This window comes from Stenella coeruleoalba (assembly GCF_951394435.1).
Source record: "Stenella coeruleoalba genome assembly, chromosome: 16".
NCBI lineage: Eukaryota > Metazoa > Chordata > Mammalia > Artiodactyla > Delphinidae > Stenella > Stenella coeruleoalba.
Window position 1 is genome coordinate 15,003,793 of NC_137162.1, and position 27,885 is coordinate 15,031,677.

General features: G+C 36.6%; 1 protein-coding gene across 7 annotated transcripts in view; it reads right to left on the bottom strand.

The window, feature by feature from the left end:
- Positions 1–27,885, bottom strand: part of ATRNL1 (attractin like 1) — a 696,391-nt gene that overhangs the window by 392,337 nt on the left and 276,169 nt on the right. For 6 of the 7 annotated variants that reach the window (XR_013824301.1, XR_013824302.1, XR_013824303.1 and 3 more), the window contains exon 25: positions 24,578–24,639. Coding sequence is in view for 2 of the 7 variants with exons in the window: in XM_079900307.1 (XP_079756433.1) it covers positions 24,578–24,639 (62 nt within the window). In the remaining 5 variants the exon portion in view is untranslated. Of the gene's footprint in view, positions 1–14,863; positions 15,187–24,577; positions 24,640–27,885 lie in introns of those variants that run through there. The other variant, XM_079900308.1, reaches the window with a different exon arrangement.

A 27,885-nucleotide genomic window follows, 5' to 3' on the forward strand; every position in this document is an offset into this window, starting at 1 on the left:
CTGTCTTTTACTTCTCAATTGACAATACCAACCATCCATCCTTTAAAACCCTTCTGAACACTTTATTTTCTTGGCTTCCTTCATCCTTCTTGACACACTATGGAGTCAGTGAAAGTAGACTGCATTCCTGATTCCTTGTTTTAAATTATGGACATTCCTGAAAATTCATTCACAAGACCATGCTATTATCTATTCTTGCTCTCAGAAAAAGAGCTCAGTTATTCTCATGGCTTCAACTATGACCTCATTTGGAATCATTTCCAAATATAAGTCATTTAACCTGACAAAATGAGAGCATCTTATCATTAGAAGAGATCGATGACATTATTTAGTTCAGACTCCCTCCCAGGAAAGAAATTCCCAGCACAACTCTGATAGTGATCCGGTTCCTAATTAAATACACATTGTAGCTTCTGCTGGCTCATAAGTTGGTGAATTTTATTTTTAGCTAACTCAAACTATGAAAATTTTCTGTTAAGCTGTCTTTCTAACTTTTATTAATCAGTGCTGCTTCTGTCTCTGGGTTACACTGAATCAGCCATTTCCTTCTTCTATATTCTAATACTTCTTTATATATTTGAAAACTCTTCTTACATGATTCCTTCTAGTCCACTGGTTCTCAGGAGAGTTTTGCCCTCCAGGGACATTTGGCAGTGGCTGGAGACATTTTTGGTTGTCACCACTTGGTGGACATAAAGTGGGATGCTGGTAAATATGGTACAATATAGAGGTCAGTCTTCCTCCCCACAACAAAGATTTTCCCAGCCAACCTGCCAATAGTGCCGAAACCCTGTTCTAGTCTGAATTACTGCCACAGCAGTTACACTTCCCTTGTTATATCCAAGTTAACAATGCAACTGTTGAAATATAGTAGTGAGAATCGATACTTTATATATAGTCCAAGGATCCATTTATCTGAATTTAAGTCTTACCATAATACCTTAAGAATTTTAACAAGAGAGATAAATATCACCTCAAATCTACCATGTCCAAACTGTACTCCTGAATAACATTCATAATAAAAGTAACTAACATCTATTGAGTAATATGTACCAAGCACTGTGTTATATGTTTTACATGCATTAATTCTATCATTACCACAATCACACATGATATACTGTGTATTCTGTTATGTACTCATTTAAAAGATGAGAAAGTTGAGGTCATGGAGAGTTTACATAAATTGCGTAAGTTACAAAAGTCTTAAATTGCAAGTTCTCCCCTTTCTGCTGACTTCTTGTTTCACCATTACTTTCCAGGTAAAATGTAAAAACACATTCAATTTTATCATCCCTTATATTCAGTCAGATACCGTATCTTGTAAACTGTTTCTCTCACAGTGTCTGCAGTAGTAGACAATAGTACACATACCAAAATTCCTTTACATTTAATAATTAAACGTAACCTAAATACCAAAAAGTATTTTTATTTGACAATTTGTAATTCACAATATCCTCCCCCCAAAATAGTTACATGATCAAGATTCAGTTTAGGACAGTGAAGACTTGCTGAATTTCTCCACAGGGAACTTAAATTCTTTCTGATCTAAATTTCATTACACAAGTGAAGAGTGTCACTTTTATAATGATAGAGGAAGCCAGTATAAAATTTTTCAGTTTTCACGATTTTACCTCCTTGAGAAGAGGAGATATACACTTTAGGAGTTTGTTATGTTTTCTATGTAAATTCATATTAGGCTGGTAATAAAAAGTAATAAAAAGAAAATATTCTTCTAATAATATACTATTATAGGAATAGATATGGAATTATACCAGCAGAGACACTGAGAGTTTAAACTAAAGGGTAAAGAGAAAACAAGATGGAATGAAAGAAGGTTTTCAGGCTTCTTGGATTCTATGGGATGGGAACATAGAGCTATTCAGTTGGAAGCAGGCTTTATCCTTTAAGAAAAGGGAAGAACGACCCAGAAGGGAATCAGAGACCTTTCGGGCTCCCACTCCCACCACAGGCCCAGGGGGCAAGGATGGATCCTCCTCAGTTTCAAAGGGTGGAGCCTCTTGGGTTTTACAGGACCAGGATACCCCCGCCAAGAGCCTTGGTGCCAAGGCTGCAGCACAGTGCTGCAGCATCAGGGCCACCTTGCCAAGCTAACATGGCAGGGCCGTACCACAGAGCTATGGGGTGACGTCCCTCAGGGGACCTGGAGGTAGAGCACTGAACCAAGGAGGGTTATTCTCAAATCTTTAAGTTTGATGGGATTAGCCTTCCTTGGGACCCATCGCCCCTTTCTTCCTCTACTTTTCTTCCTTTTGAAATGGGAATATCTATTCTATGCCTATACCACCGTAGTATTTTGGAATCACATAATTTGCCTGGTTTCACAGGCTCACAACTAGAGAGGAATTTTGCCTCGGGTTAACTTGTACCCCAAATCTCACCCATATCTGATTTAGACAATATTCAGATGAAACTTCAGACTTTAGTGTCGATTCTGGAATGAATTAAGCCTTTTGGGATTGCTGGGATGAAATAAATGTACTTTGCATGCAATACGGACATGATTTAGGGGGCTAGAGGCAGAATGCTACAAATGTTCCTCCAAAAGTTGTATGTTGAAGCCCTAACCCCCAATGTGATTATACTTAGAGATAGGAAATTTGGATGTAACTAAAGTTAAATGAGGTCATAATGGTAGAGCCCTGAGCCAGTAGAATTAGTGTCCTCATAAGAAGAAACACCAGAGAGCTTGTGCTCTCTCTCCAAGCACTTGTACCGAGAAAAGGCCACGTGAACACACACCAAGAAGGCGGTCATCTACAGGCCAAGAAGAAAGCTCTCACCAGAAGCAAACCATGCTGGCGCTCAGATCTTAGACTTCCCAGCCTCCAAAACTGTGAGACTATAAACTTTCTGTTGTTAAAGTAACTCAGTCTGTGTTAGTTGTTTACGGTAGCCTGAGCAGACTAAGACACTCCCCAAAGTCAAAAGGAAGAATAACTTCCAGGTTTGTACTGGCCAGGGCCCTGGCTACATTTCTTTCTGTTTTCTGACATACACTCTGTTGTGCATCAGCTTTATTCTCAGCCTTGTTTCTCCCTTAGATACAAAAACGAATGCCGCAGTTCCAGACTTCTATCACATACCATTATACATGCCCACTCTTCGCCAATCACTTGGCGAATTGAAGGGTATGCACTTACTGGCTTTAGCCCATCCATGAAGCTGGTGAGGGATCAATTCCTCCCAAATTGAATCCTCACTGAATAGCCACATGGAAGCAGTTAAATGAAGGCTGGGAAAGACTCCATAAAATCTACTTCTGCTATCATTTATGTAAAATTCATAGAAAAACACCTAAATGAACCTCCCCAAAACTGGTAACAGATTTACAAATCTAAAGAGCACATTTGATAACTCTTCAATCCTTTCTTGAAATATTTTACAGAAAATAGAGTGCTCTAAAGCCTCCTTGGCAAAGTATTAAAAAGGCAAGGAACATATAGTAAGGAAGACCTTCCTGGTTAATTACTCCTGTTACAAATCATGTACCTGGATAAAACCTTAATCTCACAAACTTGCACCAAAAATTATAAAGGTCAATGTATACAGTGCTCTTTTCTACACTCAACTTTTATTTAAAGCATACCTTTTGAAACCATGTAGTCAGGATAAAAGTTTCAATTACAAAATTCCCTTAATATTTTTAAAGTAGTAAATGCTCTTCTTAAAAAGCTTTCCTAAAGCACTAATGCATAACACACATAGAGAAATCATAAGTATACAGCTCAATGAATTATCGCAAAGAAAATATACCCATGTAACCACCACCCCAGTAAAGAAATAGTACTTTGCCCATCCCTATTCATCAGAGGTCACTAGCATAATGATTTTTAACACCATAGTGTGTTTCTGCCTATTTCTGAACTTTACACAAATGGAATCCTAAAATATTCATTCTTTTGTTTCTAGCTTCTTTTGTTCAAAACTATGTTAGTGAATGCCATCCATATTGTTCTTTTAGGATTAGTTTGTTCTTTTCATTGCCCCATATTCTATTATTTTTAGGTATTTGGGTTATTCCAAGGTTTTGGCTATTTAAAACACACTGCTATAAATATGCTTAACATGACCTTTGATGGAATGGAATTGTTGGATCACAGAGTATGGGTAAGCTCAACTTTAGAATACAGTCAAATTGTTTTCAAAGTTGTTGCACCAACTTCTAGACCACCAGAAGTGTCTAGAGTTCCACATCCACTCCAACATTTGATATCATCTATCTTGTTCTTTTTAGTCACTATAATGGGTGAATAGTAAATAGTATTATATTGTAGTTTTATAATTTGCATTCCCTGATAAAAATTAAATGGAGCACATTTTTATATTTTGTTAGCCACTTATCCTTTTTTGTGAAGTGCTTATTCAAGTCTCTTGCCATTTTGGGGGGCGGGGAGTTGAGTTTTAAGACTGCATTTTATTGATTTATATGAGTTATATATTGTGACAATAGGGCCTTTATCCTTTATATAGGTTGTGAATATTTTATACTACTGCATGGCTTGACTTTTCACAATGTTAATGACATCTTCTGACAACAAAAATTGTTAGTTTTACTGTAGTCTAATTTTACTGAAGTGCTTTGTGTGTCTGTTTAAGAAATTTTCCCAGTTCTAAAGATGTGAAGAAGAATTCTCATATTACCTTCTAGATGATACTTCATTGTTTTTCCTTTTCTCCTGGTATTTATTTTTATGATTAGTATGAGGTAGGAGTCAAATGTTACTTTTCTCCATATGGATGGTTAACAGATCCAACACCTGATAAAGTTTTTCTTAAAGCTATAAATAAATATTGACAGACAGTCCTTGACTTGCTAACCACGCTGAAGAATGGCGCACTTCCATCACAGCCCTTTCTGCTGTATCAAATTTACAGAGGGACTGAGGTCTTATTTGTATCTTATAGAAAATGTTGATATTCTCTATAGAGATATTTTACTTTAGACATCTGTAGGCTGTGCTTACAATGTACCCAAAGCTTTTTCAGTGCTATTTGAGTCTGCCATGTGGGTTCAGTCTGGGGCCTGGGCAGAGTTCTAACCGTTAGCCGCTTCTCAAATTCTTTGGTATACTAATTACGATAAGAGCCTCACATGGAAAATCCCAGAAGTTCAACTTTATGTGATGGCTTTTCTCTCTCTGTTATTTCCCAGACTTTTTCTGGTTCTCTGGGCTTCACTTTTCCATCCTCTGGCCAGAAACTACCCGCTTCTGTGACTGTGCCACATTCTGCATTGGGAGGACAGAGAAGAGGGAAAAGCAATGGACTTGTATTGACCCTCTTGTACCTACAGTTCCGTGTTATGTAGAAGATTGCCAACCCTTGGAAATTTGGCTCTAGCAGCTTCCTGGCCGTTTTTGCTGCAGCCAATGTTCCTGCTTCAAGACTGTTTGGAATTGGGGGTAAGTATTTAAAAAAGAGAGGAAAAATTGGGGGGTGGATCTCCCCTACTCTCTGAGCTTCAAGGGCTTCCTTTTCCACAGCACAAGTCAGAACTAGAGTATTTTTCCAGGATGTTTTCTGCATTGAGGCTCAAGGCAGGGGATACTGGAGGAATAAATGGTTAACTTCCAAATATTTCAGGGTGCTCTGAATTCTGCTGTTCTTCCCTGATCTGCCTAATGATACTTACTTTTCACAATTACCAGATAGATGCCCATGCATATCATCCAGGTTTTATAGTTGAGACCCATGGGACATAAAGAGAGATGTATGTTTATGTAGTGTTTCCTGGAACTGGAAGCCTGATGGTGAATGGATTTTTGACAGAGCTGCAAAGGCATTTCAAAAGAGAAAGACCAGTCTTTTCCAAAGGCTGTAAAGATTGGATATCCATATGCAAAATAATGAACCTTGACCTATACCTCAATCATAAACAGTAACTAAAATGGATCATAGACTCATAAACAAAAGATATCTGAAATGGATCACAGACTTAAATGTACAATGTAAAAGTACAAAACTCTTAGAAGGAAATCTATGTGACATTGAGTAGGCAAAGAGTTCTTATATGACACCAAAAGCATAACTCATAAAAGAAAAAAAAATACATTGGATTTTATCAAAATTAAAACATTTTTTTTTTCTCCACAAAAGACACTGTTAAAAGAATAAAAATACAAGTCAAAGTCTGGGAGAAAACTATATCAAATCACACTTCTGGCAGAAGATTTACATCCAGACATATAAAGAATACTCAAACCCAAGAATAAGAAAACAAACAATAAAAAATAGGCAAAAAATCTGCAAAGACACTTAACCAAAGAAGATAAAAGTGGCTAATAAGTATATGAAAAGATATTCAATGTCATTAGCCATTAGGGAAATGCAGATTAAAATCATAAGATACCACCACACACCTATTTGAATGGCTATAATAAAAAATACTGACAAGACCAAGCACTGAGGATGTGGAACAACTGAAACCTTCATACTTTGCTGGTGGCAAGGCAAAATGATACAGTCACTCTGAAAAATAGTGGCAGTTATTATAAAGATAAACATACATTTGCTATATGATTCAGCAATCCCACTTCCAGATATTTATCCTAAAGAAGTGAAAACTTATGTCTGCACAAAACCTATACAAGTATGTACCTTGTCCACGGCAGCATTATTCATAGCTGCTGAAAAGTATAACAATTCTTATCAAAGGGTGGATGGATAAACAAACTTGAGTATATTCATACAATGGAATACCACTGAACAACAAAAATGAAATGGACTATTGATGGAAAAAACCAACTTGAATAAATCTCAAATACAGTATGCTAAGGGAAAGAAACCAGTCTCAGGAGGTTACATACTGTATGATTCCATGTATATGACATTCTGGGAAAGGCAAAACTATAGAGACAGGGTACCAATCTGTGGTTGCCAGGGTTTATGGACGAGGAAAAAGCCTGACTGTAAAGGAAGCCCTATGAAGGATTCTTTGAGATTCTGGAACTGGTCTACATCCTGACAGAGCTGATGATTACAAGAAACTATAGAGAGGAGCTTAAAGATGGCGGAAGAGTAAAACACGGAGATCACCTTCCTCCCGACAGATACATCAGAAATACATCTACATGTGGAACAACTCCTACAGAACACCTACTGAACGCTGGCAGAAGACTTCAGACCTCCCAAAACGCAAAAAACGCCCCACGTACCTGCGTAGAGTAAAAGAAAAAAGAGAGACAAAAATAGGGACGGGACCTGCACCAGAGGGAGGGAGCTGTGAAGGAGGAAAGGTTTCCACACACTAGGAAGCCCCTTTGCGGGCGGAGACTGCGGGTAGCAGAGGGGGAAGCTTCGGAGCCGCAGAGGAGAGCACAGCAACAGGGGTGCGGAGGGCAAAGCGTAGAGATTCCCGCACAGCGGATAAGGGCCGACCGGCACTCACCAGGCCGAGAGGCTTGTCTGCTCACCCGCCGGGGCGGGCGGGGCTGAGAGCTGAGGCCAGGACAGGACTGCGGTTGGCAGTGTGAACACAGCCTGCAGGGGGTTAGTGCACCGCGGCTGGCCGGGAGGGAGTCCGGGGAAAAAAGGTCTAGGAGCTGCCTAAGAGACAAGAGACTTTTTCTTGCCTCTTTGTTTCCTGGTGCACGAGGAGAGAGGATTAAGAGCGCCACTTAAAGGAGCTCCAGAGACGGGCGTGAACCGTGGCTATCAGCGCAGACCCCAGAGACGGGCATGAGACGCTAAGGCTGTTGCTGCCGCCACCAAGAAGCCTGTGTGCGAGCACAGGTCACTATCCACACCCCGCTTCCGGGGAGCCTGTGCAGCCTGCCACTGCCAGTGTCCCCGGATCCAGGGACAACTTCCCCAGGAGAACACACGGCGCGCCTCAGGCTGGTGCAACGTCATGCCGGCCTCTGCCGCCGCAGGCTCGCCCCGCATCCGTACCCCTCTCTCCCCTCAGCCTGAGTGAGCCAGAGCCCCCGAATCAGCTGCTCCTTTAACCTCGCCCTGTCTGAGCAAAGAACAGACGCCCTCAGGCGACCTACACGGGGGGAGGGGGGGGGGTCGCGGGAAGGGCAAATCCAAACCTGAACCCCGGGAGCTGTGCAAACAAAGAAGAGAAAGGGAAATCTCTCCCAGCAGCCTCAGGAGCAGCAGATTAAGTCTCCACAATCAACTTGATGTACCCTGCATCTGTGGAATACCTGAATAGACAACAAATCATCCCAAATTGAGGAGGTAGACTTTGGGAGCAACGATATATTTTTCCCCCCTTTTCTCTTTTTGTGAGTGTGTATGTGTATTCTTCTCTGTGTGATTTTGTCTGTCTAGCTTTGCTTTTACCATTTGTCCTATGGTTCTGTCTGTCTTTTTTTTTACTTGAAAGTTTTTTTTTCTTAAAAATTATTTTTTATTTTCATAACTTTATTTTATCTTCTTCCTTTCTTTCTTTCTTTCTTTCTATTTTTTCTCCCTTTTATTCTGAGCCTTGTGGATGAAAGGCTCTTGGTGCTCCAGCCAGGTGTCAGGGCTGAGTGGCAGAGCCAAGTTCAGGACACTGGACCACAAGAGACCTCCCAGCTCCACGTAATATCTCCCAGAGATCTCCATTTCAACACCAAGACCCAGCTTCACTCAACAACCAGCAAGTTACAGTGCTGGACACCCTATGCCAAACAACTAGCAAGACAGGAACAGAGACCCATCCATTCGCAGAGAGGCTGCCTAAAATCATAATAAGGCCACAGACACCCCAAAACACACCACCAGACGTGGACCTGCCCACCAGAAGGTCAAGATCAAGCCTCATCCACCAGAACACAGGCACTAGGTCCCCTCCACCAGGAAACCTACACACCCTCTGAACCAACCTTAGCCACTGGGGACAGGCATCAAAAACAACGGGAACTACGAACCTCCAGCCTGCGAAAAGGAGACCCCAAACACAGTAAGATAAGCAAAATGAAAAGACAGAAAAACACAGCAGATGAAAGAGCAAGATAAAAACCCACCAAACCTAACAGATGAGGAGAAAATAGGCAGTCAACCTGAAAAAGAATTGAGAATAGTGATAGTAAAGATGATCCAAAATCTTGGAAATAGAATGGAGAAAATATAAGAAACGTTTAACAAGGACCTAGAAGAACTAAAGAGCAAACAAACAAAGGTGAACAACACAATAAATGAAATTAAAAACTCTCTAGAGGGATCAAAAGCAGAATAACTGAGGCAGAAGAATGGATAAGTGACCTGGAAGAGAAAATAGTGGAAATAACTACTGCAGAGCAGAATAAAGAAAAAAGAATGAAAAGAATTGAGGACACTCTCAGAGACCTCTGGGACAACATTAAACACACCAACATTCGAATTATAGGGGTTCCAGAAGAAGAAGAGAAAAAGAAAGGGACTGAGAAAATGTTTGAAGAGATTATAGTTGAAAACTTCCCTAATATGGGAAAGGAAATAGTTAATCAAGTCCAGGAAGCACAGGAGTCCCATACAGGATAAATCCAAGGAGAAACACGGCAACACACATATTAATCAAACTATCAAAAATTAAATACAAAGAACAAATATTAAAAGCAGCAAGGGAAAAAAAACAAGTAACACATAAGGGAATCCCCATAAGGTTAACAGCTGATCTTTCAGTAGAAACTCTGCAAGCCAGAAGGGAGTGGCAGGACATATTTAAAGTGATGAAGGAGTAAAACCTACAACCAAGATTACCCAGCAAGGATCTCATTCAGATTTGATGGAGAAATTAAAAGCTTTACAGACAAACAAAAGCTAAGAGAATTCAGCACCACCAAACCAGATTTACAACAAATGCTAAAGGAACTTCTCTAGACAGGAAACACAAGAGAAGGAAAAGACCTACAATAATAAACCCAAAACTATTAAGAATATGGTAATAGGAACATACATATCGATAATTACCTTGAACGTAAATGGATTAAATGCTCCAACCAAAAGACATAGACTGGCTGAATGGATACAAAAACAAGACCCGTATATATGCTGTATACAAGAGACCCACTTCAGACCTAGGGACACATACAGACTGAAAGTGAGGGGATGGAAAAACATATTCCATGCAAATGGAAATCAAAAGAAAGCTGGAGTAGCAATTCTCAGATCAGACAAAATAGACTTAAAACAAAGACTATTACAAGAGACAAAGAAGGACACTACATAATAATCAAGGGATCAATCCAAGAAGAAGATATAACAATTGTAAATATTTATGCACCCAACACAGAAGCACCTCAATACATAAGGCAAATACCAACAGCCATAAAAGGAGAAATCGACAGTAACACAATCATAGTAGGGGACTTTAACACCCCACTTTCACCAATGGACAGATCATCCAAAATGAAAATAAATAAGGAAACACAAGCTTTAAATGATACATTAAACAAGATGGACTTAATTGATATTTATAGAAAATTCCATCCAAAAACAACAGAATACACATTCTTCTCAATTGCTCATGGAACATTCTCCAGGATTTAGCATATCTTGGGTCACAAATCAAGCCTTGGTAAATTTAAGAAAATTGAAATCGTATCAAGTATCTCTTCCGACCACAATGCTATGAGACTAGATATCAATTACAGGAAAAAATCTGTAAGAAATAGAAACATATGGAGGCTATACAACACACTACTTAATAACCAACAGATCACTGAAGAAATCAAAGAGGAAATCAAAAAGTACCTAGAAACAAATGACAATGAAAACACAACGGCACAAAACCTATGGGATGCAGCAAAAGCAGTTCTAAGAGGGAAGTTTACAGCTATACAAGTCTACCTTAAGAAACAAGAAACATCTCAAATAAACAACCTAACCTTACACCTAAAACAATTAGAGAAAAAAGAACAAAAAACCCCCAAAGTTAGGAGAAGGAAAGAAATCATAAAGATCAGACCAGAAATAAATGAAAAAGAAATGAAGGAAATGACAACAAAGATCAATAAAACTAAAAGCTGGTTGTTTGAGAACATAAACAAAATTGATAATACATTAGCCAGACTCATCAAGAAAAAAGGGAGAAGACTCAAATCAATAGAATTAGAAATGAAAAAGGAGAAGTAACAACTGACACTGCAGAAATACAAAGGATGATGAGAGATTACTAAAAGCAACTATATGCCAATACAGTGGACAACCTGGAAGAAATGGACAAATTCTTAGAAGTGCACAACCTTCCGAGACTGAACCAGGAAGAAATAGAAAATATGAACAGACCAATCACAAGCACTGAAATTGAAACTGTGATTAAAAATCTTCCAACAAACAAAAGCCCAGAACCAGATGGCTTCACAGGCAAATTCTATCAAACATTTAGAGAAGAGCTAACACCTATCCTTCTCAAACTCATCCAAAATATAGCAGAGGGAGGAACACTCCCAAACTCATTCTACGAGGCCACCATCACTCGAATACCAAAACGAGACAAAGATGTCACAAAGAAAGAAAACTACAGGCCAATATCACTGATGAACATAGATGCAAAAACCCTCAACAAAATACTAGCAAACAGAATCCAACAGCACATTAAAAGGATCATACACCATGATCAAGTGGGGTTTATCCTAGGAATGCAAGGATTCTTCAATATACGCAAATCAATCAATGTGATACACCATATTAACAAACTGAAGGAGAAAAACCATATGATCATCTCAAAAGATGCAGAGAAAGTTTTCGACAAAATTCAACACCCATTTATGATAAAAATCCTCCAGAAAGTAGGCATAGAGGGAACTTTCCTCAACATAATAAAGGCTATATATAACAAACCCACAGCCAACATCATCCTCAATGGTGAAAAACTGAAACCATTTCCACTAAGATCAGGAACAAGACAAGACTGCCCACTCTCACCACCATTATTCAACATAGTTTTGGAAGTTTTAGACACAGCAATCAGAAGAAGAAAAAGAAATAAAAGGAATCCAAATCAGAAAAGAAGAAGTAAAGCTGTCACTCTTTGCAGATGACATGATACTATACATACAGAATCCTATAGATGCTACCAGAAAACTACTAGAGGTAATCAATGAATTTGGTAAAGTAGCAGGATACAAAATTAATGCACAGAAATCTATTGCATTCCTATACACTAATGATGAAAAATCTGAAAGTGAAATTTAAAAAAACATTCCCATTTACCACTGCAACAAAAAGAATAAAATATCTAGGAATAAACCTACCTAAGGAGACAAAAAGACCTGTAGGCAAAAAATTATAAGGCACTGATGAAAGAAATTAAAGATGATACAAATAGGTGGAGAGATATACCACGTTCTTAGATTGGAAGAATCAACACTGTGAAAATGACTCTACTACCCAAAGCAATCTACAGATTCAATGCAATCCCTATCAAACTACCACTGGCATTTTTCACAGTACTAGAACAAAAAACTTCACAATTTGTATGGAAACACAAAAGACCCCGAATAGCCAAAGCAATCTTGAGAAAGAAAAATGGAGCTAAGAAGAAACAGGTTCCCTGGCTTCAGACTATACTACAAAGCTACAGTAATCAAAAGAGTATGGTACTGGCACAAAAACAGAAATATAGATCAATGGAACAGGATAGAAAGCCCAGAGATAAGCTCACGCACATATGGTCACCTTATCTTTGATAAAGGAGGCAAGAATATACAGTGGAGCAAAAACAGCCTCTTCAGTAAGTGGTGCTGAGAAAACTGGACAGCTACATGTGAAAGAATAAAATTAGAACACTCCCTAACACCATACACAAAAACAAACTCCACATGGATTAAAGACCTAAATATAAGGCCAGACGCCATCAAACTCTTAGAGGAAAACATAGGCAGAACACTCTGACATAAATGACAGCATGATCCTTTTTGACCCACCTCCTAGAGAAATGGAAATAAAAACAAAAATAAACAAACGGGACCTAATGAAACTTAAAAGCTTTTGCACAGCAAAAGAAACCATAAACAAGACGAAAAGACAACCCTCAGATTGGGAGAATATATTTGCAAATGAAGCAACTGACAAAGGATTAATCTCTGAAACATATAAGCAACTCATGCAGCTCAATGTCAGAAAAATAAACAACCCAATCCAAAAATGGGCAGAAAACCTAAATAAACATTTCTCCAAAGAAGATATACAGACTGCCAACAAACACATAAAAGAATGCTCAACATCATTAATCATTAGAGAAATGCAAATCAAAACTACAGTGAGGTATCACCTCACACCAGTCAGAATGGCCATCGTAAAAAAATCTACAAACAATAAATTCTGGAGAGGGTGTGGAGAAAAGGGAACCCTCTTGCACTGTTGGTGGGAATGTAAATTGATACAGCCACTATGGAGAACAGTATGGAGGTTCCTTAAAAGCCGTGTTTACAATAGCCAAGACATGGAAGCAACCTAAGTGTCCATCAACAGAGGACTGGATAAAGAAGATGTGGTACATATATACAATGACTACTACTCAGCCATAAAAAGAATGAAATAATGCCATTTGCAGCAACATGGATGGACCTAGAGATTATCATACTAAGTGAAGTAACTCAGAGAAAGACAAATATCATATGATATCGCTTATATGTGGAATCTAAAAAAAGGTACAAATGAACTAATTTACAAAGCATAAAGAGTCACAGATGTAGAAAACAAACTTATGGTTACTGGGGAGGAAGGGCGAGAGGGATAAACTGGGAGATTGAGATTGACATATACACATTACTATATATAAAACAGATAACTAATAAGGACCTATTGTACAGCACAGGGAACTCTACTCAATACTCTGTAATGACCTATATGCGAAAAGAATCTAAAAAAGAGTGGATATATGTATATGTATAACTGATTCACTTTGCTGTACAGCAGAAACTAACACAGCATTATAAATCAACTATACTCCAATAAAAATTTAAAAAAAAAAAGAAACCATACATATTTTAGAATTCATATGGCTGTATCCCCCCAAATGGAATTTTACTGCACATAAATGTTAAAACACTTTACAAAGGAATGAAAGACAAAACAAAACCAAACAAGAAATAAACCAGATACCTCTGAAGAAAAAGCGACTGCAATACAATAAATTTGTGGAGAATAATATGAGAGGAGGCAGATAATTTGGCCTGGTTTCAGAGGAACTTGTAAGTCTAGTCTGAATTATATTATAAATGTGAAAGGAAGCTTTTAAACAATGGATTCTTATAATTCAATTTATGTTAAAAAATCACTTTGGTTGTTTTGAATAAAATAGACTGATAGACAGAAGGAAGAATCAGGGCTTATGTAGGGGATTAAGGAAAGAGAAATGTATTTAGTTAATTCCCAGGTATTGAAGTTAGGTTAATAGTGGTAACCGTAACTGAGCTAGAGAATACTAGAAAAAAGAGCTGTTTGCCAAGACAGCAAGTTTAATTTAGGACATGTTGATTTTGAAGTACTAGGCAATATTTTAGTGAAAGAACTAAGTTTCAGTCTATAGTGTTCCAAACCTCAGCACTAAAAATTAGACATGGAGCACTGGTTTAGCTAAGTTGCAATAAACTTTGTGCAATTACTATTTTACTCGAGCTATATTTGATATTTTGGTTTAAAAGAAGAGTTGGGATCTAAATATCTGTTTTCTTCTACAGCAAAGCCAGGGAGAGAATTCCTGAAGAAACCTCCAGTATAATAAGATGTAATTTATGGTTTCTACTTAGAGAAATCTATATCTTAAGGCCTCATTTCTATTAACATATCCATTATCATAATCTCACTTTTGAAAAGGAGGACTTCTATTTTTCATACTTCCCAGAGTTCTTCGTTCTTGCACCATTTAAAAAAATTTTTTTTTATACCACATACTCCTTCTGGGATATGCCACTTTGATGTAGGCATTCTGTTACCAATGATTTCGGTTTACTTCTCTCCCTGTAGGGAGTTACATCCTTCCTTTTTCTCTTTTGAAATATCTTCATGGACAACATCATTGTTTCATTTCCCCAAATCTTGATCACAGTGTTTATTTCTCATTATTCTTCCCACTCACATGCTCACTTCTGTAGGGTCATCTTTGATTATCCTTGTTTTTTAATTGCTTAACTCCTAATTTTTCTTTCTTTTTCTATTCTTTAAATTCCTCTAATTAATTAAAATCCTTTCTGGATCCTCCAAAATAGCATCATCATCTCTTTTGGCACTTTATATGCACTAAGATGGCTATAATAAAAAAGAGATAAAAAGAAGTGTTACTGAGAATATGGAGAAATTGGAACCCTCATACATTCCTGGTGAGAACGTAAAATGGCACATCTTCTTTGGAAAATAGTTTGCCAGTTTCTCACAATGTTAAATCTAGAGTTACTATATGACCCATCAATGCCACTCCTAGGTATATACTCAAGAGAAATAAAAACGTTATCGCCACAAAAAAACATGGACACAAATCTTCATAGTGGCGTAATTCACATGAGCCAAAAAGAGGAAAACACCCAAATGCCCATCACTGAAAAAGGAGAAATAAAATGTGTCATATCCATACAACAGAATGGTATGTAGCAATAAAAAGCAATGATATACTGATACATACAACATCATGGATAAACCCTGTAAACACTGTGATAAGTGACAGAAGCTTGTCACAAAAGAACAAATATTGTATGATTTTAATTAGTATATGAAAATGTTCAGAATAGGAAAATCTATATACAGGTACTAGATTAGTGATTGTCTAAAACTTAGGGTGTGGGAGAGGGATGGGAAGTGACTGCAAATGGGTACAGTTTCTTTTTGGGGTGATGAAAATGTTCTAAAATTGACTGTGATAATGGCTACAGAGCTATTGAATTGTGCACTTTAAATGGGTGAATTGTACTGTATATGAATTATATCTCAATAAGGCTATTTTAAAAAATAAAATGAGAAATTAGAAAATGAATTTAAAATTAGACAATTGTATGTAAAAGTGAAAGTTTCGAATTTTCTAGTGTTCTTATATGATTCAGGAGTAGAAAAAGACACCGATTAACATTATTACTGGTTAGGAAAAATATACATGTTAAAATTTAAGGGCATTCATTAAAGAAAAAATTTGAAATGTATAATTCCTAAACTGCTAAAAGGAAAAACAATTAAATGATATTAAAAGGACATTCAATTTAATAGAAAGCAGGGGAGAAGAAAAAAAGATTGCTTGAGAAAGCATTTTAAAAGGTGAAAAGATGGAGAAAAAAATTAAAATACAACCATAATTGCAATAAATAGAAATTCACTAAATCTGTTTCTTTAAAAGTCAGAGATTTTCAGATTATTACAACAGGATAAACAATGTCCAGATATTTGTGGTGTACGTGAAACACATTTAAAATCTAGTAAAATAAAAAATATTGAAAGTAAAGAAATGAAAATAGATTTACCATGGAAATTCTAACAAAATTATATTATATCTAAGTTTATATAAAACAAGTTATAAATTAAGACAAAAATTTCAATAAAGACATAGAGAATTCAAAATGGTTAAAACAACAATTCAACTCCACTCTTAATAATGGATAGGAACACCAGACAAACATAAGTAAGGAAACAGAGGATTCGAACAACACAATAAACCAACTACATTCAAAGGACATATGTAAAACACTATTCCCAACAACAGGATACACATTCTTCTCAAGTGCACATGAGATATTGTCCAGGATATACCATATTTTAGGTCACAAATTTTCTCAATAAATTAAAAAAATAGATATCATGAAAAGTATCTCCTTTGACTATAGCAGAATAAAGTCAGAAATCAATAACAGAAGAAAACCTGGAAAACTCACAAATTTGGGGAAATGAAACAACATACTCTTGAACAACCAACAGCTCATAGAAGAAATCACAAGGGAAATTAGAAAGTACTTAGAGACAAATGAAAATGAAACAGAACATAATAAAACTGATGGGATGCAGTAAAAGCAGTGCTAAGGAGGAAATGTTTAACTATAAATGTTTACATTGAAAAACAAGAAAGATCTCAAACCAACAACCTGACATTAAACTTAAGGAACTAGAAAAAGAACTAAACCAAAAGTTAGCAGAAGGAAGGAAATATTGTAATAAAGATTAAAACAGATAAATGAAATAGAAAATAGTAAAATAACAGAGAAAAATCAACAAAACCAACAGTTGGTTCTTCAAACCAATCAACAAAATTGACAAACCTTTGGCTAGATTTACTAAGGAAAAGAAAGAGAGAAGATTCAACTTACTAAAAATAAATATAGTATAGATATTACTACTGATCCTATGATAATAAACGGGATTTATTAGAGTGTACTATGAACAACTGTACACAAATTGTATAACCTAGATGAAATGGACAAATTCCTAGAAACACAAAACCTACCAAGACTGAATCATGAAAAAATAGAAGGACTGAATAGAACTATGACTAGTAAGGAGATTGAATCAAAAATCTCCTGACAAAGAAAAGCCTGGGACCTGATGGCTTCACTGATTGATTCCACTAAACATTTCAAGAAGAACTAATACCAGTCCTTCTCAAATTGTTCCAAACATTAAAGAGTAGAAAACAATCCCTAAGTCATCCTATGTGGCCAGCATTATCCTGATACCAAAGTCAGACAAAGACACAAAAAAAGAAAAGTACTAATATCCTTTTTGAACAATGATGCTGAAAAGGGGAAATTTTTTTAGAAGAATTATATACTATGACCAAGAACGATTTATTCCTGGAATGCAAGGATGGTCTAACATATGAAAAGCCTAAATCTAATACTCCATATTAACAAAAAGAAGAGGAAAAACTCACATGATTATTTCCATATCCATATGAATTTTAGTACCTCAAGGGACCCCAAGTAGCCAAAAAAATCTTGAAAAAGAGCAAAGATGGAGGACCCACACTTCTTGATTTCAAACTTTACTACAAAGCTACAGTAATCAAGACAGTGTGATACTGGCATAAAAATGGACAAAAGACTTAAACAGACATTTCTACAAAGAAGATATATGAATGGCAAATAAGCATGTGAAAAGGTGCTTATCAGCGCTAATAGTTAAAGAAACGTACATCAAAACCACAATGAGATACCAAGTTGCACCCTCTGGGATGGCTACAATCAAAAAATAAAAAAAAAAAAAAAGAAAGGAAAAAGAAAATTACAAGTGTTGGTGAGAATATGGAAAAACTGGAATCCTTGTGCACTGCTGGTGAGAATGCAAACGGTACAACTGCTATGGAAAACAGTATGGAGGTTCTTAAAAAAAAATTAAAAATAGAATTACCATATGACCTAGGAATTTCTCTTCTGGGAATATATCCAAAAGAATTGAAAGCAAAATCTTGAATACGTATTTGTACACTCATGTTCATAAAAGCATTACTTACAATAGCTAAAACATGGAAGCAACTCAGGTGCCCATAAACAGATGAATAGATAAACAAAATGTGGTATATACATACAATGGAATATTACTCAGCCTTAAAGGAAAAGAAATTCTGACATATATCACAACATGGTTGAGCTTTGAGAACATCATGCTAAGTGAAATAAGCCAGTCACAAAAGTACAAAAATTATATGACATCACTTATTATAAGATACCTAGAGTAGTAAAGATCATGCAGACAGAAAGCAGAATGGTGGTTGTCAGTGGCTGGGGAAGAGGAGATAGGGAGTTACTGTTTAATGTGTATAGAGTTGCAGTTTTGCAAGATAAAAAGAGTTCTGGAGATGGATAGTATAAACAGCTGCACAATAATGTAAGTGTACTTAACATCACTGAATTGTTCACTTAAAAATGGTTAAGATGGCAAATTTTATATTATATGTATTTTACCACAATAAAAATATTGACGGGAAAACCACAAAAATTCATAAGAAAAATTGAAAATTCTAACTTGTTTGTACTAAAAAACATAATATTAAAGTGGAAAAAATATTAAGGCAATCCAACACTGTATTCACACTGAGGCCACACTTCCTGAGAGCTGTTCTCAGTCAATGACTGAGCATGGCAGTAATAGTAAGGAAGGCCTAATCCTGAGAGATGCATAACTCCTCTGTTAGAATACAGAGTTTGGCTCGAGGACTCACCATTGGTCTTGTCAAACTTTCAGGCTCTTTCATTCAACTTTCCTTTCTTCCTGCCCTACTTCACGAAGGTCAGATTGGCACCGTGGTCTAAAAGATCCCTCATCTTCTCCCTTGCTCTTTCCCTCACAGGAGTTCCCCCCAATACGTTTACTGCATGGCTAATGCCATTTTGGTCTACTTCTCTGATGACTTGTGGTCTGAGCAATCAGGAGGTAAAATGGGGATCTGAAACTGGCTCACTCACTATTTGGCAGGCTAAAGAGAAACCATCCATGTTGCTAGATGAGACACAGACAGTCCCTGGAAGAAGGCTTCAGTTGCTAAAATTTTCACCAGTGGTGACCTGGGGAAAATGCTTTCAAAAGAGAGTTGAGCTGGCTGACTACTGCTATGTTTGTATTGACCCTACAGAGGGATAATGAGAGACTGAAGGCCACTAATAAACATTACAGGCTAAATATACGAGCTAGAGAGTCTCTTTGATAGCTTTAAATCAGGCCCTTACCTCTTGACAGTGGAGGAGCCAATATGAATGAGCAGCAGACTGATGATCTAACTGTTAGAATTGCAGAGCTCCAGAGATGATAGACTGCTCAGCCAAAGCAGTCCTCTTATGCAAAGACAACGGCCACTGTTGGAAAACTGGAGCTCTTGAAATATGGGATAGGAATACCTAGAATGGACTATTTAGATAGACGTTTCTGAGAATGTTGGTTCTACAACTCCCGTTTCTAGTAATAGACAATAGGGTCACCCCCCCTAAAGGCTGCCACCACCTCCTCTCCTGATTGCTAGACTAATAACTGAATTTAATGACAGAATAATGCATCTTGGCCTGAAAAGAAAGGGAAAAGATTATATACTTGAAAAAGCTGCAAGAATTGGCTAGCATGTACTGGCAGCAGCCAGGAGATCATGTCAGGAATTGGATTTTGGTGGTATTTGATCAAGGGGGGATGGAATGTAAGCCTGGATAAACAAGAATTCATGAATTTTGGTGCATAGTCTCAGGGCCAGGTGATATAATACCCTATGGAGGACTCCAGGGGATGGGGCAAAACTTGATGAGGAAGTGATTCTTATAAGCCTGGAAAAAGCACTGGCCAAGGCAAAGTGAAATGGAAATGCCTGAGTTGCCCTAGAAGATGAAAGAGAAAAGAATAAAAAAGCTGATAGGAGGGAATGTACCGGAATTGATATATTATGTAAGACCGGTAGATTACTTTCTATGGGACGTACCAGTCACCAAGGCCATGAGAAATTTCCTAGTGAAAGGGGCACCAGCTTCACTAAGAAGTTCACTGGTGGCTTTCTTCTGCAGACCAGAGCTGACAACAGGAGAGGCAGTGACAAAGGGAGGTGTTAAGTGATGGGGCCCCAAAGTAAAAAAGATCAAGGGTCAGTGCCTAACTGACAGAATCCAGGGTCTACAATGAGGATAAAGTTCAACAAGACTGGAGGAGCAGACAAGGGTGTTGGCCCACAACGAGCTGTGGGATGATTAATAATGGATGGTATCTATCTCGAGAGGCAAAATAGATGGGCAGCCAACAACGGTGCTATTTAACATTTACTTTTGTTGTAAGTAGGAATGGAGGAACAAAGGCTGAGGGTTGTTGCCAAGAGAAAATCATGATCCTCTGCTCAGCTCCCAGAAGAGTTAATTTACAAATCCAGAACCCACTGAATAGGTGGCTGAGTCCATAGAAGAAAAGACATTTTGAAACATCTCGGAAAGTGTATAAAATGATCCCCAAAGGGACCTGTGTATGATCCTTCACAAAGAGCCCTGTGTATATTTGGGTATATACACAGGTATATACACGGGTATGTACACAGTGCAAGAGGAGTAAGTAGATATTTTGATTTCTATAAGACACAGGGTTAGAGATCACAGAGATACCCAAGGACTAAAATACCATCATGAACCCTTGTTAGACTTGGGGTATCTCCAGGGTCCAGGGAAGAAATTCTGGCTATATTCTGGATCATAGTGGGCCAACTGTGTCTATGCATCCACCCAGTGATAAGTTCCCTACTTCTCAAGTGTATAATTAGAATTTATGTACAAGGTGATTAGAGTAACCCCTACATTGCATCCCTGGCCTGTGGGGTAAGATCTATCATAGTGGGAAAGATCAAGTGGCAACCTCTGAAAATACCTGCCATCTGGTCAAGATGGTAAATCAAAAACATTCTGTAATTCCAGTGGGACAGTGAAAATTAGAACCACCATTAAAAATCTAAATGGTATAGGGGCAGTGGTCCCTGATATATCTCCATTTAATTTACCAGGCTTATTGTTTTAAAATTCAGATTCACACAGACTTACTTTTCCATTTTACATACCAGAAACAAGTATTTATTTTTAAAATAATTCCTTTCAGTTTTCTCATCATTCACTATATTATAGTACACACTCTAAAAACAACATCCTTTAATTCTAGATATGAAAAGACTGAGATTTAAAGATGCTAGGTGACCTACTTAAGATGGCACAGAAAGCTAAGAGCAGAGCCAGGCTATGCCTATAAGTGATCTTCCTAGTACTGACTCAATTATGTTTACCACCAGAACTATGCCCAATATAAAAGTAAAAAACTGAAGCAAAGTTTATGAACTGGCCTCCATCAAACCATGGCTAAACTGAAAGGCTGACACATTCACCTATGCTACTTCAATAACTCAGAAACAGCAATAGCAGTAATAGCGGCCTGATTGAAGGATGTCCATAAATGCTGACCTGTCTAAAACTCTCTTTTAAAATTTAACGGTGGCTTTATTTAAAAAAATAATAAACTTAAAAGTATTTGTGCATTTTCTTTTCTTAACAAGGAGACAATTAGAAAACTGTCTAATTTACATTTTAATACTGAGAAAAATTTAAATGATAAAAAACCCATTAACTATACTTTATCTCACGTGACGCTTAGAATATTTTATATTACTTTGTCCATGATGACAACATAATAAATAGGATCATCTCTAAGACATGGTACACATTAACACTAGCTTTCTTTTACTTACTAAAAGAGTTATTGAACTTAAACATGCACACAAATTCAAAAGCTTAAAATAAAACCCTAAACATTTAAATAATTTACATATATATTCAGCTTTGTGAATTTTTACACAAAAGTAAACTTTTTAGCATATTAACATCCACATTATTCTGCCAAAAACTTTTATTTTTATGCATTAAATAAGGCTCATTCAAGTACAACTTCTAATACTTTTCCAAAAACATTGTAACCTAATTAATAGGCTTAATATCCCTTAATATTCAGAAGTACGAAATCAGAGAACGTTAAATATATTTAAGATGTTTCCTCGGAACTTCCCTGGTGGCGCAGTGGTTAAGAATCCGCCTGCCAATGCAGGGAACACGGGTTCGAGCCCTGGTCCAAGAGGATCCCACATGCCGCAGAGCAACTAAGCCCATGCACCACAACTACTGAGCCTGCGCTCTAGAGCCCGCGAGCCACAACTACTGAGCCCACGTGCCACAACTACTGAAGCCCGCGCACCTAGAGCCTGTGCTCCACAACAAAAGAAGCCACCGCAATGAGCAGCCCGCACACCACAGCGAAGAGTAGTCCCTGCCTGCTGCAACTAGAGAGAAAGCCCATGCGCAGCAACGAAGATCCAACACAGCCAAAAAAATTAATTAATTTTAAAAAAAGTTGTTTCCTCAAATTTTATTTTTAAGGGACAAATTTAAAGTATGAATAGACTTTGCACGTTAGTGATAAATATGATTTAGCATTAAATTCTGGAAATTAATACTTCTTAAGGGACAAATACAAACATGATTGTTTTCAGAGCAAAGTGACCAACATGGCAAGGATTTTGACAACAAGAAGTGAATAAACGAACAGAGAATGTGTAAATTGGAGAAAAGAGTTTATAAAACCAGAGGGCTGCAAATGGAGATGAGAGAGATTAGACTTCCTATGTATGAGCCCATATGCGTAAATGAGAAGAGCTATTACAGGGAGGCAGGTTTCATCTCAATTATAAAGAACAATTAGTTATCTGAAGATAGAAAATGGTATCTCAAGAGATGGTGTGTTTCCTGTCATTAAAGGTATTCAGGCATAAGTTAGATCAGGGGTTGGGCAAATTATGTCCACAGGCGGAATTCAGCCTAGCAGCTGTTTTTATAGTAAAGGTTTATTGGAACATAGCCACTCCGATTTGTTTCCATACTGGCTGAGGCTGCTTTAGCACCACAACAGCAGAGTTGTTTAGATGCAACAGAGACCTTATAGCCCACAAATCTTGAAATATTTACTAACTGGCTCTTTACAGAAAATGTTTGCTAACTTCTGTGGATAAGGTATTAGGATTGTATGGTGTCGTTATAAGATAACCAATAATGGTTACTTTGGTGTTGAGGAAAGTGCTTGGCATATCATCTGTGTTAAGGATTTGGTTTAACAGGTTCTTTGCTGTTCAGCGCAGCCCAGACAACTTGGTGAGTGAAGGTCAAAATTACATGCACTGTTTGTAAAGTTGTGTGCTGTGATGTGGGGCTATGCCTGCCAGAAGGAGGCACAATTGTCTAATTGACACAAAGGCACCTAGTGGACCAGTATAAGCGGTACACATCATAATCATGTTAACAAAAATAACATTCTTTCTAATCCAGATGATCTCAGGTGCCATCACACAGATATTCTACCACTAAAACTCAGCTGCTTCTCCTCGCCCAGTGTTTCTTTATTTACATCCCATGGAAATGAAAATAGGTGTTCTACGAAGAGAGCTTTTAGGTTTTGAGAAATGCTACAAACTCCGCCCCCTCTTTTAGAAAGATACACTGCAAATTAACATATTAAAAACTGTGAGAAAAAAAAAAAACTCTGAGAAGTAATGTCAGTTAAAAACAAACCAAAGAAGCCCTATTTAACTTCAGTATACACAGCATTTTCCAAATGTATTTAATGATGTAACACTTTTTAATGAACCTACTGTTAATATCTCAAATAACTAACATTCCAGGAAACTATGCTATATCCTAAGTCATATTTAGTACTTCTAGATTATAAGCTCTCTGAGGGCAGAAAATACATACTTCTTCTCATGCCCTACAGATTTCATCACATTGCTAAGCACATATAATAATTACCTAAGAAATCCAAGAAACAATTGAATTGATATGGATTTCAATGCTAGGAGATGGACCTAATCAATACAGTGAATGCACTGTTAATTTTATTAATTAAAACAGGCTTTAATTACTTATATGACAGGGGAACACAGGGTTATCATCCTCTTTCCACTGAATCAATTAGCTATTAAATAGTACTACAGCAAAATAAACTTGCAAAAGTATATGTCAAGTATGTTTCTTCTGCTCTGTGGTATATATTTAAGTATATAAAACTATTCAAGACACACTGTATCATATTTAAGGTTAAAGAACTGATAAATTACCTAACAGATTGATAGAACATACATCAGAACATAGGTTTAACAAATTCAAAGTCAGTAAAAGCAAATTACCTGAAGAAGGTGACAAAAAACTGCACAAGATCCATGATTGTATTGTGTTGTGAGAATGCAATCTGAAAAATCAAAATAAAAGAAAGTTTGAAACTTACTGAATCTATGCTCTTCTTCAAAGTGGTGATGTATCATGGCATTTGTAAATACAATATTTTTAAATCATCAAGAAATTTGGATCACCATATTATAAATCATATGTGCTGGAATCAAAATTTCATTGAGAACGCCTAATATAACCAACTGCTGATGACCTTTGCACAGGCTATAACATTAAATGGCTTAAGAAAACGATTATATGGAATCTAAAAAAAATGGTACTGATGAACCTAGTGGCAGGGCAGGAATAAAGACGCAGACGTAGAGAACGGACTTGAGGACACGGGTGGGGGGGCGGGGAGGGAAGCTGGGATGAAGTGAGAGAGTAGCACTGACATGTATACACTACCAAATGTAAAGTGGATGGCTAGTGGGAAGCTGCTGCATAGCACAGGGAGATCAACTCCATGCTCTGGATGACCTAGAGGGGTGGGATAAGGAGCGTGGGAGGGAGGCTCAAAGGGAGGGGATACGGGGATATATGTATACATATAGCTGATTCACTTCGTTGTACAGCAGAAACTAACACAACATTGTAAAGCAATTATGCTCCAATAAAGATGTGAAAAAAAAAGAAAACTATTATAAAATTACTTCAGTAATGCATGCTAAGACTTTCATGTGAAATCCTATGACATATTAAATGTGCCTAACTAAAACATGCAAATGAGTTTCTTCATCTAATAATTATCACATTTTTCTATCAATACAATTGATAATTGCTTGTGTGCCGAAAAACTTAATTTCAACTGTATTAAGGAAACTGAGGGAAATAGTTTTTCTTGTATATTCTTGTCTAGGGAAGCTGCATACAACTATTTTGTTATAAACCCCTGCAAGAATAAAATACATCACCTCAGTTTATATTTTCATGTTAATGAATTTTGAGAGGAGAAATAAATCAATAAGCTAAAATTGTTCTCCACTTTTGTTAACATTATAGAGATCATACTGTAACACGTTTCTTGAGGAAGTATTATATAGTGTACTAGTCAATAATGTAACATCTGAATAGAGAATATCTATTTAGATACAGAAATAGAGAAAATCCAACTTTTTCACTTGCTAGATGTAAATATTTTAGAAAACTATTTAACCTATTTTTGTCCCATATGTGAATGGCAATAATAAGAGCATCTACCTCATGTGTTAGAGAAAAGACTAACTCAATTAATAGAAATAAAATTATTGCCATAATATCTGGTATATAGTATAATACAGTAAATATTATACTTTTACATCATGTATAAAGGAGCTGGTCAACATAAGTGAATTTTCCCAGATAGCTGAAGCTAAACAATTAAGTTCTTGAAATCTTCTCCTTTAATAATCTTTTATGAAAAATTTTCAAAAACATGTAATACACTTTCCCCTTCCAGTGAAAATGGACTAACAAGGATGAGATTTCTCTCGTCTTACAGAACTAGAAAACTATACAAAATGTATGGAAAAACCATATTCAGACATTAGACAAAACACAGAGGAGGATATAATTCATGAGTGAAGGAAAAGAAAGGAAATGAGTCTCACAATTGTCCCTGCTTTCAGGGCAAGGAACTGAAATGGCATTCTAAAATAAGAAATATTGTTTCTTACATAAAATAAAGAATTACAGCCAGTCGAGAAAATGGTTAAATTTTTGGTATATACATGAAAGCTTAAATATAATAACATTCATTTCCAAAAAGCTTCTAAGCATTTGAATAATTACAGAGCATTTATACAGACAATGAGGAAAGACAATTGCTGTAGGAGATTGGTTCTAGGTGAAAATGTTTTAAAAGATTTAAAAATACCATCTTTTAAAATGGAAAAGATACAGATGAGTTTTCTCTCCAGGTACTGTCCATGAGAGTATCTTAGAAACAGAGCTTATCAAACAATATTGTCAACAGTAACTTAAATCCATGGAAAGATGATTCTGAACACAGCAATTGAGAACTGGATAATCTTCAAAAGGATAATTATTTTGAAATCATAGTCAATGAAATTGGTTTAAGATAAATTGGAATAGGAAAGTAAACTTAGACCGTATTGAGAAATATCTAAATGAAAAAGAAGAAAAAGAACTTCAATAAAGGCTTGAATAAATTAGCAAATGTATGGAAAAGAGAAAAGAAAAAAAAATAAATAATACATATAACATAAAATAAATTAAAAAATAAAGGAATAAGATAAAGTATATAGAAGCAATTGCACTAAATGTGAACAGTCTGAATCCTCATCAAAAGAGAGAGATTTCCATAGCACATTAAAAAGCATAATTTAGCTTTATTTTTTTATAGAAAGCACATCTATAGCAGTGACACACTTATATCCAAAATATAAAGGATTGTGAAAAAAAAAATTGGCTCTTAGAAACAACAACAATGAAGGCATGAAGGATAATATCAATAGCAAAGTGAAATTCAAAATCAAAATCTGGTCAAATAAAATGTATAAGGCACAAAAAATGAATAAAAATAATAAACCTATATGCACCAAAAACACAGGCCAAATAAGTGAAAACACAATGTCTGGACTTATAAGGAGAATTAGATAACATAATTACAGAATAAATTTTAATATGTATATCTCTTTAATAACCTATCTGATAAAGCAGACAAAAATTAATTTATTCAGTCATTCAAATCATGAAGAAATATTCAAAGAAATATTGCTTAAGCAAGCTCTGTTCTAGGAGCTGGTGACAACCTTGTAAACAGGACAAAGTCCCTGGTCTCTTGGAGTTTGCATCCCAATAGCAGGAGGCAAAAAATAACCAGGTAGACTCATAAGTGGATTATCATAATTTTCTACAATGGTAAGTGTTCTGAAGAAAAACAAAGTGATGTGATGCAGTGGAAGGATATGTAGCTAGTTGAGATTAGGCAGTTAGGGGCAGCCTCACTGAAGACATGATATATGAGCTGGACATACAAATAATAAGAGTGGTAAACCCACACAAAGATCTGTCAGTAGAGGATTCCAGGCTTAGGGAATAGTACACTTAGGCTAGAGCTGTTTGAGAAACTGAAGTCACAAGAGCTGGAGTACTGTGAGCTAGGGGCAGAGAAGTTAAAAATAAGTTCAGAGTGACAAGCGGGGGTTAATTCACCTAGGTCCTTGGCATGATAAAAAGTTTGGGACATATTATAAGGCCTGAGCCATGAAATGACATGATCTAACTCTCAAGAAAAATATCATTCTGGCTGCTGGGTGGGAAAGAG